The sequence below is a fragment of the Sander lucioperca genome, chromosome 3 (genome assembly GCF_008315115.2).
Source record: "Sander lucioperca isolate FBNREF2018 chromosome 3, SLUC_FBN_1.2, whole genome shotgun sequence".
In the NCBI taxonomy this organism is placed as follows: Eukaryota; Metazoa; Chordata; class Actinopteri; order Perciformes; family Percidae; genus Sander; species Sander lucioperca.
In genome coordinates this window covers 27,168,753-27,181,252 of record NC_050175.1, presented here as the reverse complement: position 1 = coordinate 27,181,252, position 12,500 = coordinate 27,168,753, and the positions used below count along the sequence as shown (strand labels likewise).

The window sequence follows — 12,500 nt, the reverse complement described above, 5'->3', positions numbered from 1 at the left end:
CTGTGTGTGTGTGTGTGTGTGTGTGTGTGTGTGCGTCTGTGTGTGTGTGTGTCTGTGTGTGTGTCTGTGTGTGTGTGTGTCTGTGTGTGTGTGTGTGTGTGTGTGTGTGTGTGTGTGTGTGTGTGTGTCTCTGTCTGTGTGTGTGTGTGTGTGTGTGTGTGTGTGTGTGTGTGTGTGTCTCTGTCTGTGTGTGTGTGTGTGTGTCTGTGTGTGTCTGTGTGTGTGTGTGTGTGTGTCTGTGTGTGTGTGTGTGTGTGTGTGTGTGTGTGTCTGTGTGTGTGTGTGTCTGTGTGTGTGTCTGTGTGTGTGTGTGTGTGTGTGTGTGTGTCTGTGTGTGTGTGTGTGTGTGTGTGTGTGTCTGTGTGTGTGTGTGTCTGTGTGTCTGTGTGTGTGTGTGTGTGTGTGTGCAGTGTGGAACAGACTCAGTACCTTTGAGTACATTGTGCGACAGCGTCACCGTCAGGACGGCAGAGACTCGAGGACCCCAGGATCAGTGACGGAGACGGGGGCCCCCCCACTACACCTCGTCAAGGTAACTCAGGCTCCGCCCTTTGGCTGCCATGTCACACACACACACACACACACACACACACACACACACACACAGACACACACACACACACACAGACACACACACACACACACACACCCCCAAGCTGTGTGTGAAAGCGTTCCCTATCACTAGTTATGATAGTGTGTGTGTGTGTGTGTGTGCGTGTGTGTGCGTGTGTGTGTGTGTGCGTGTGTGTGTGTGTGTGTGCGTGCTGTAATGCTTGATTCCAGAGTTGGTTGATCTGAGGTTGTCACTGTGTGCTCCTGGTGGAATAGGGATGTAACTGTATGAAAATGTAACCTCACGGTTATTATAGTGACCAAAATTATCACGGTTTTCGGTATTATCGCAGTATTTTTTTATTTTTTATAGCCTGCGCGGCTACTTCAGGAGCCTGGGATGAAACTAGGAATTATTAAACACAGGTTTCCACACCGTGGTAATCCACCGCCATAATGAGGATATTTAAATGAAAAGGGTAATTGTTACCGTCAACATTTTTACCGTTACACCGGTAACCGTTACATCCCTATGGTGGAATATAATGTAAACAGAGAGCAGCATGACGTAGGTCCCCTCAAGGCCAGGCTGGTGTTAGAGGTCCCTCTAGTGGACAGACGGTGTAACAACAACCACATGCTGATACAGGCATTGACCATAAATAAGCCTGAGTAGTACATGTTAATAACAGGCTGCATTTCAGTATTACACATTACATATATATTATTCTAATATTAAAAATACCAAATGAAATCCTACTGGTGTTATAGAGGTTATAGAGACAGCTCTAGTCCAGACTACAAAGATAACCTGCAGTTTGGATGATAATGTGATAGGGTCTGTCCTCTGTGTCCCCCCTCAGGACGGGAACTACTCCGAGACTCTGGGTTACACCAACTCTCAGCTGGACCTGGAGGAACGTACCACTGTGGCTGTGCGGGGGGAGGCAGAGTGAGTCTGATCCTGTTTACATCTACAGCTGTGGAGTAACACTCTCACTATTTAACCCTCATTACCGTCACAAAGGACTGAAGAAACTAGAAAATATTCACATTTAACGAGCTGTAGTTCAATCGGGGGGGCCACATTATAAGTGGGGGTGTGGGGGTCCTCCGCCAGAACATATGGAGCGTCAGACACTTAACAACACTAGACTAACTACAGCAGGGGGTCATCAGCAGGGTTGATCTTGATATATAGGCTCAGCATTCTGCAGCAAATACCAGTAAACCCAGTATTAATTACATGATCTTAACTACTCAGCATGTAAATAATGCTCCTAAAATACTAACGTGGGCGATCGCTATTATATCGAATCAACAGCCACGTGCAATTTAGCTCGCAGGTGAAGAATACAAACAACGAAAATCACCAGTTAACTTCATTTAAATTTGCAAGACCTATAGACTCATACAAGACCTATAGACTGATACAAGACCTATAGACTGATACAGGACCTATAGACTAATACAGGACCTATAGACTGATACAGGACCTGATACAGGACCTATAGACTGATACAAGACCTATAGACTGATACAGGACCTATAGACTGATACAGGACCTATAGACTGATACAGGACCTATAGACTGATACAGGACCTATAGACTGATACAAGACCTATAGACTGATACAGGACCTATAGACTGATACAGGACCTATAGACTGATACAGGACCTATAGACTGATACAAGACCTATAGACTAATACAGGACCTATAGACTAATACAGGACCTATAGACTGATACAAGACCTATAGACTGATACAGGACCTATAGACTAATACAAGACCTATAGACTGATACAGGACCTATAGACTGATACAGGACCTATAGACTGATACAAGACCTATAGACTGATACAGGACCTATAGACTAATACAGGACCTATAGACTGATACAAGACCTATAGACTGATACAGGACCTATAGACTAATACAGGACCTATAGACTGATACAGGACCTGATACAAGACCTATAGACTGATACAATACCTATAGACTGATACAGGACCTATAGACTGATACAGGACCTATAGACTAATACAGGACCTATAGACTAATACAGGACCTATAGACTAATACAGGACCTATAGACTGATACAGGACCTGATACAGGACCTATAGACTGATACAGGACCTATAGACTGATACAGGACCTATAGACTGATACAGGACCTATAGACTGATACAAGACCTATAGACTGATACAGGACCTATAGACTGATACAAGACCTATAGACTAATACAGGACCTATAGACTAATACAGGACCTATAGACTAATACAGGACCTATAGACTGATACAAGACCTATAGACTGATACAGGACCTATAGACTGATACAGGACCTGATACAGGACCTATAGACTGATACAAGACCTATAGACTAATACAGGACCTATAGACTGATACAGGACCTATAGACTGCTACAGGACCTGATACAGGACCTATAGACTGATACAAGACCTATAGACTGATACAAGACCTATAGACTGATACAGGACCTATAGACTAATACAGGACCTATAGACTGATACAGGACCTGATACAGGACCTATAGACTGATACAAGACCTATAGACTGATACAGGACCTATAGACTGATACAAGACCTATAGACTGATACAGGACCTATAGACTGATACAGGACCTATAGACTGATACAAGACCTATAGACTGATACAGGACCTATAGACTAATACAGGACCTATAGACTGATACAGGACCTATAGACTGATACAGGACCTATAGACTGATACAAGACCTATAGACTGATACAGGACCTATAGACTGATACAGGACCTATAGACTGATACAAGACCTATAGACTGATACAGGACCTATAGACTAATACAGGACCTATAGACTGATACAGGACCTGATACATGACCTATAGACTGATACAGGACCTATAGACTGATACAGGACCTATAGACTAATACAGGACCTATAGACTAATACAGGACCTATAGACTGATACAGGACCTGATACAGGACCTATAGACTGATACAAGACCTATAGACTGATACAGGACCTATAGACTGATACAGGACCTATAGACTGATACAAGACCTATAGACTGATACAGGACCTATAGACTAATACAGGACCTATAGACTGATACAGGACCTGATACATGACCTATAGACTGATACAGGACCTATAGACTGATACAGGACCTATAGACTAATACAGGACCTATAGACTAATACAGGACCTATAGACTGATACAGGACCTGATACAGGACCTATAGACTGATACAGGACCTATAGACTGATACAAGACCTATAGACTGATACAGGACCTATAGACTGATACAGGACCTATAGACTGATACAGGACCTATAGACTGATACAAGACCTATAGACTGATACAGGACCTATAGACTGATACAAGACCTATAGACTGATACAGGACCTATAGACTAATACAGGACCTATAGACTGATACAGGACCTGATACAGGACCTATAGACTGATACAAGACCTATAGACTGATACAGGACCTATAGACTGATACAAGACCTATAGACTAATACAGGACCTATAGACTGATACAGGACCTGATACAGGACCTATAGACTGATACAATAGCTATAGACTGATACAAGACCTATAGACTGATACAATACCTATAGACTGATACAGGACCTATAGACTGATACAGGACCTATAGACTGATACAGGACCTATAGACTAATACAGGACCTATAGACTAATACAGGACCTATAGACTAATACAGGACCTATAGACTGATACAAGACCTATAGACTAATACAGGACCTATAGACTAATACAGGACCTATAGACTGATACAAGACCTATAGACTGATACAGGACCTATAGACTAATACAGGACCTATAGACTGATACAGGACCTGATACAGGACCTATAGACTGATACAGGACCTATAGACTGATACAGGACCTATAGACTGATACAAGACCTATAGACTGATACAAGACCTATAGACTGATACAAGACCTATAGACTAATACAGGACCTATAGACTAATACAGGACCTATAGACTAATACAGGACCTATAGACTGATACAAGACCTATAGACTGATACAGGACCTATAGACTGATACAGGACCTGATACAGGACCTATAGACTGATACAAGACCTATAGACTGATACAGGACCTATAGACTGATACAGGACCTATAGACTAATACAGGACCTATAGACTGATACAGGACCTATAGACTGATACAGGACCTATAGACTGATACAAGACCTATAGACTGATACAGGACCTATAGACTGATACAAGACCTATAGACTGATACAGGACCTATAGACTAATACAGGACCTATAGACTGATACAGGACCTGATACAGGACCTATAGACTGATACAAGACCTATAGACTGATACAGGACCTATAGACTGATACAAGACCTATAGACTGATACAGGACCTATAGACTGATACAGGACCTATAGACTGATACAAGACCTATAGACTGATACAGGACCTATAGACTAATACAGGACCTATAGACTGATACAGGACCTATAGACTGATACAGGACCTATAGACTGATACAAGACCTATAGACTGATACAGGACCTATAGACTGATACAGGACCTATAGACTGATACAAGACCTATAGACTGATACAGGACCTATAGACTAATACAGGACCTATAGACTGATACAGGACCTGATACAGGACCTATAGACTGATACAAGACCTATAGACTGATACAGGACCTATAGACTGATACAGGACCTATAGACTGATACAAGACCTATAGACTGATACAGGACCTATAGACTAATACAGGACCTATAGACTGATACAGGACCTGATACATGACCTATAGACTGATACAGGACCTATAGACTGATACAGGACCTATAGACTAATACAGGACCTATAGACTAATACAGGACCTATAGACTGATACAGGACCTGATACAGGACCTATAGACTGATACAGGACCTATAGACTGATACAAGACCTATAGACTGATACAGGACCTATAGACTGATACAGGACCTATAGACTGATACAGGACCTATAGACTGATACAAGACCTATAGACTGATACAGGACCTATAGACTGATACAAGACCTATAGACTGATACAGGACCTATAGACTAATACAGGACCTATAGACTGATACAGGACCTGATACAGGACCTATAGACTGATACAGGACCTATAGACTGATACAGGACCTATAGACTGATACAAGACCTATAGACTAATACAGGACCTATAGACTGATACAAGACCTATAGACTGATACAGGACCTATAGACTAATACAGGACCTATAGACTGATACAGGACCTATAGACTGATACAGGACCTATAGACTGATACAAGACCTATAGACTGATACAGGACCTATAGACTGATACAGGACGTATAGACTGATACAGGACCTATAGACTGATACAGGACCTATAGACTGATACAGGACCTATAGACTGATACAAGACCTATAGACTGATACAGGACCTATAGACTGATACAGGACCTATAGACTGATACAGGACCTATAGACTGATACAAGACCTATAGACTAATACAGGACCTATAGACTAATACAGGACCTATAGACTGATACAAGACCTATAGACTAATACAGGACCTATAGACTGATACAATAGCTATAGACTGATACAAGACCTATAGACTGATACAATACCTATAGACTGATACAGGACCTATAGACTGATACAGGACCTATAGACTGATACAGGACCTATAGACTAATACAGGACCTATAGACTAATACAGGACCTATAGACTAATACAGGACCTATAGACTGATACAAGACCTATAGACTAATACAGGACCTATAGACTAATACAGGACCTATAGACTGATACAAGACCTATAGACTGATACAGGACCTATAGACTAATACAGGACCTATAGACTGATACAGGACCTGATACAGGACCTATAGACTGATACAGGACCTATAGACTGATACAGGACCTGATACAGGACCTATAGACTGATACAAGACCTATAGACTGATACAGGACCTATAGACTGATACAGGACCTATAGACTGATACAAGACCTATAGACTGATACAGGACCTATAGACTGATACAGGACCTATAGACTGATACAGGACCTATAGACTGATACAGGACCTATAGACTGATACTAGACCTATAGACTAATACAGGACCTATAGACTGATACAGGACCTATAGACTAATACAGGACCTATAGACTGATACAGGACCTATAGACTGATACAGGACCTATAGACTGATACAGGACCTATAGACTGATACTAGACCTATAGACTAATACAGGACCTATCGACTAATACAGGACTTATAGACTGATACAGGACCTATAGACTGATACAGGACCTATAGACTGATACTAGACCTATAGACTAATACAGGACCTATAGACTGATACAGGACCTATAGACTGATACTAGACCTACAGACTAATACAGGATCTATAGACTGATACTAGACCTATAGACTGATACAGGACCTATAGACTGATACAGGACCTATAGACTGATACTAGACTATAGACTAATACAGGACCTATAGACTGATACAGGACCTAAAGACTGATACTAGACCTATAGACTAATACAGGACCTATAGACTGATACTAGACCTATAGACTGATACAGGACCTATAGACTGATACTAGACCTATAGACTGATACAGGACCTATAGACTGATACAGGACCTCTAGACTGATACAGGACCTATAGACTGATACAGGACCTATAGACTGATACAGGACCTATAGACTGATACTAGACCTATAGACTAATACAGGACCTATAGACTGATACAAGACCTATAGACTGATACAGGACCTATAGACTGATACAGGACCTATAGACTGATACAGACTGATACAGGACCTCTAGACTGATACAGGACCTCTAGACTGATACAGGACCTCTAGACTGATACAGGACCTATAGACTGATACAGGACCTATAGACTGATACAAGACCTATAGACTAATACAGGACCTATAGACTGATACAGGACCTATAGACTGATACAAGACCTATAGGTCAAATCAACATAGAGGAAACACTGCATCGAGGACATTTAAGAGAAAAGTCAAATATTTTGACTGTATTATTGCATGCCTCATATACTGTAGTTTTCTCATAAAGCCCCAAAAAAGTTTGTCAAAAACGTTCCTCAGCCAGCGTCAAATACGTAGAATAAAGCGCCTAAAAAGTTGGAAAAAGGCCGGAAAAAAAAGCTTCAAAATTGTCTGAAAAAGTGCCAAAAATATCAGAAAGCGCCAAAACTTCCGGAAAATTGGCAAAACGTTGAGTAAAGCATCAAAAACGTTAAAACAAAGTGCCTTAAAGCATTAAAAAAATGTGCATAATCCGCCAGAAAAGGCAACAAAAATGTTGAAAAAAAGCACCAAAAATGTCCAAATAAAAATAAAAAGTACCAAAAACTTGTTTACCAGTTATAGCCGGTTATAGCCGGTTATAGCCGGTTATAGCCAATTATAGCCGGTTATAGCCAGTTATAGCCAATTATAGCCGTTTATAGCCGGTTATAGCCGGTTATAGCCAATTATAGCCAATTATAGCCGGTTATAGCCAGTTATAGCCGGTTATAGCCGGTTATAGCCAGTTATAGCCGGTTATAGCCGGTTATAGCCAGTTATAGCCAATTATAGCCGGTTATAGCCAGTTATAGCCGGTTATAGCCAGTTATAGCCGGTTATAGCCGGTTATAGCCGGTTATAGCCGGTTATAGCCAATTATAGCCGGTTATAGCCGATTATAGCCGGTTATAGCCAATTATAGCCGGTTATAGCCAGTTATAGCCGGTTATAGCCAGTTATAGCCAATTATAGCCGGTTATAACCAATTATAGCCAATTATAGCCGGTTATAGCCAGTTATAGCCAATTATAGCCGGTTATAGCCAGTTATAACGGAAGAACTGGTCTGACTCTGGTTGGTCTCAGTAAGATCTGGTCTGACTCTGGTTGGTCTCAGGAAGAACTGGTCTGACTCTGGTTGGTCTCAGTAAGAACTAGTCTGACTCTGGTAGGTCTCAATAAGTGTTCAGACCGAGTCTACTGGACTTGTCAGTCCCTCCAGAGAAACGTGATTATGCGATCTCATAATTCAATGCATAATCAGCCAAAGTCTGCATATTTATGCGGGGGACCGCATTTTTAAAAATATGCTGCACTGTCGCCGCATAAATTGCAGATTTCTGTGCAAAATATGCGGGGCTTGCATGATTTCATAATCCCCGCATTGTTGTTGCAAAAACGTTACACATATACACGCCATGGGAACGTTATGAAGTGACGTAATTACGCAACGTGAACATCATTGAAAAGCTGCAAACGCCGCGATGAAGCCGTGATGAAACTGCAGTTTTTGCAAGTTCCCGCAATTCCATTGCATAAAATTGCATAAATATCCCGCATATTCCATCGCATTTTTTAAGAAAACGTGCCGCATAATCAAGGATTTTAGCCCGCAACAATCACAAAAAAACACCGCATTTTTCTGGAAGGACTGACTTGTCCGTGGTCTCGTGGGAGTTTGGACTCCTCCTGTTGTGTCCCCTCTCATTGTAACTTGGACTGGTCTCAGTCTCAGACACTAGTCCCGGTCCAGTGCGTCCCTGCCACTGGTCTTCACCCCAGACCACATGGTCTTTGACGTTTCAGTCTTTGCAGCTGTAGTTCCCACAGACCAGTTCAGCCAGTCCTCCAGAGTCCCACCCACGCCCTGCTGTGATTGGCTGAGGGGGAGTGAGCCGGGCCCAACATGTTTCAGTAAACACACCATGAGGCTGCACCACTGTCGCCATGGACACAAAACAAAGTGTGTGACATGACATTCTTTGGCCGTGATCTGCAGGAAGCAAACAAAGAGTGTGTTTGAGCTGAGGGAGGTGTGTGTGTGTGTGTGTGTGTCCATTAATAACTGAACACTGCCTCTGAGCTGTGGGAGAGACTGAGTAAACTTTATTTAAACAGGCGAGGACACACAGGGAACAAAGGACTGTAGAGAGAGCTAACTGTACAGGAAGACTCAGTGACTGCGTTTACATCCCATAATATTCTAGTTGTTGCGTCTTATTCTGAAAAACAGACAATTTTCTGATTAAGCTGCAATGCTGCCATAACTCAGTGAAGTGTGTGTGTGTGTGTGTGTGTGTGTGTGTGTGTGTGTGTGTGTGTGTGTGTGTGTGTGTGTGTGTGTGTGTGTGTCTGTGTGTGTGTGTGTGTCTGTGTGTGTCTGTGTGTGTGTGTGTGTGTGTGTGTGTGTGTGTGTCTGTGTGTGTGTGTGTGTGTGTGTGTGTGTGTGTGTGTGTCAGATTCCTGGCTAACGGCAGAGTGAGGACCGTGTCTAGTCCTGTCATGGAGGAAGAAGCTCCGCCCCTGACGTCTACAGAGCTACACACAGCAGCACACACACACCGTCGCACACAGGTAACACACACACACACAGACACACACACACACACACACACACACACACCGTCGCACACAGGTAACACAGACACACACAGACTCTGACCCAGGTAACATCCATCCACCTTTTAAAAGGTGTTAGTGTCTAGAGGTAGAAAGCTGCAGGTTGTTTACTTCTGGTTCTGACTGTGACATCACACATGGACGTGTGTTTTTTCACACCACGATGCTGGTTTTACTGGTTTTCCTGAGAGGACTGCTTGTGATCCCAATTGTTTGGCTTGTATGCCGCTCCACGCCAGCGGACGGGGTACTGTGCCGACCGCGCTCCTGAGCTACACCCGGACCAGCTCCTGCTCCGGCCCAGTCACACGCCTGGCCCTCTGCTACTGAGGGAGCTGCTCGCCTGAAGTCTAACGGCAGGTTGCAGCGGACGGAAGAGGGGGAAACGCGGCGGAGTACGACTCCGGAGAAGAGCACACAGACCACCGCTGCCCTCCGTGCTTCTCTGCAACGTCCGCTCGCTGAAGAGCAAAGTTGAGGAGCTAAAAGTCAACACCAGATTTTTACAGGAGTACTGTGAATCATGCCTGCTTGTCTTCTCTGAGACTGGCTGCAGGAGGACGTGCCTGACTCGCTCGTCTCTCTGGACGGCTTCCCCTGGTGCGCTCTGACAGGACCGATAACTCCGGTGAGAGTAAAGGTGGCGGTACCTGTGTTTATGTTAACAACAAGTGGTGTTCGCAGTTCACAACAAGAGAGTCGGTCTGTAACCCCGACGCTGAGCTAAGCCTAAGACCCTTTTATCTTCCACGTGAATTCAGCAACATCATATTATGCTCTGTTTACATCCCGCCCAGTGGAAAGGCTGCTACAGCTACAGCCATAGCAGGCTGTCTTCACAGGCAACTACAGCGTACTCCTGAAGAGCCTGCTTTACCAGGGTTTATCAATACGTGGATTATAATATCAGAGGTAAAATAGTCTTGACAATGCTAAGGTAATGTTAAGAATGTGTACATCGCTACGGTTAAACCCCCTCTAGGATCTTCTGATCACAATGCCGTCCACTTAATCCCCAGGTACAAGTCCCAGCTTAACAGCAGCACACCACAGGTTAAAACAGTATATATATGTGTGTGGTGTGTGTGTGTGGTGTGTGTGTGTGTTAGGAATTGGTTTAGGAATCGGAATTGTTTCAAAAGTACCGGGTTTGGCATCGGAATCGTAAAAATCACTGTAAGCTGTCAGCTGGGGTCTGGGGAAGCTTCATTCACAGCTCATTTCCAAAGGGGCGTCACCACGGACGCCATGCTTCTGGGTCCATTGGATAGTCCTTCAACCAATCAGAGCAACGATCCGGGTGACGCTGCTCTTCGGTAGCCGTCATGTTGAATGTAAACGAGAAGCTGCTCGCGGCTCGCCGTCGCTGCGCTATCGTCGTCGCGTAAAGCCCACCTCAACGGTTGTGATTGGTGTAGAGCCACCTCAACGGTTGTGATTGGTGTAGAGCCCGCCTCAACGGTTGTGATTGGTGTAGAGCCCACCTCAACGGTTGTGATTGGTGTAGAGCCCGCCTCAACGGTTGTGATTGGTGTAGAGCCCGCCTCAACGGTTGTGATTGGTGTAAGCCCTCCTCACGGTTGTGATTGGTGTAAAGCCCTCCTCAACGGTTGTGATTGGTGTAAGCCCGCCTCAACGGTTGTGATTGGTGTAAAGCCCGCCTCAACGGTTGTGATTGGTGTAAAGCCCGCCTCAACGGTTGTGATTGGTGCCTCGATTTCGGGGACATTGGAAATGGGTTAGAATGGGCTCTTCACCAGACTGACTTGCAGAGCAATCTCAAATTTGCTGGAAGCTCGTCAGGTTTACCCAGACTACCCTGTTGCTGAAATGTGCTATACAAATAAAGCTGCCTTGCCTTGCCGTGCTGGCAGATTAAAAACATGATGTTGATATTTCATCAGGCAGTCCTGGAGAGCCCGGTCAGGTACGGTATCACAGCTTGGTTTGGCAATCTCCCCGTGCAGTCGAAAACTAAACAGTTACGTTTGATTCACACTGCATGGAAGATGACTGGTGTTAAAGAGCTCTATCCACACAGAGGATTTATGAACAGCTTCTCTGAGACAAGCAAATAGAATAGTTAGCGACACGTCTCACGTCCTGCACGCAGAATATGATCTGCTGCCATCCGGTAGGAGGGTTACAGACGTAACCCTTTCAAAAACTCATTTATCCAGTCTCTATTAAGCTCCTAGATAGCCCCAAGTAAAAGACAGAACAGGCCTGCATGACGATGGAGATATGTAATCGTATTTGTGATCTCTCTTTTTTAATTTAATTAATGTATTAGTTTTGAGTAATGTTTAACCAGCGTATTGCATGACACCGTGTTGGTGTTTATACACCATCAGGACCATAGTACTGCTGTGGTATAGTACTGTACAGTACATGCTGTCTGTGTCTGTTTGTTTTACTATGGCTGCAGCATGGGTTTGAGTGCC

The 12,500-nt window shown here is 43.7% G+C and overlaps 1 protein-coding gene across 1 annotated transcript in view; it reads left to right on the top strand.

Annotated features, from left to right (window-relative positions):
* Positions 1-10,113, top strand: part of LOC118494722 (palmitoyltransferase ZDHHC1-like) — a 21,464-nt gene extending 11,351 nt beyond the window's left edge. The window contains exons 7-9 of the mRNA XM_035999588.1: positions 411-532; positions 1,416-1,504; positions 9,897-10,113. Coding sequence (XP_035855481.1) covers positions 411-532; positions 1,416-1,504; positions 9,897-10,098 — 413 coding nt within the window. The 3' untranslated portion in view covers positions 10,099-10,113. The remainder of the gene's footprint in view (positions 1-410; positions 533-1,415; positions 1,505-9,896) is intronic.
* The last annotated feature ends 2,387 nt before the right edge of the window (positions 10,114-12,500 follow it).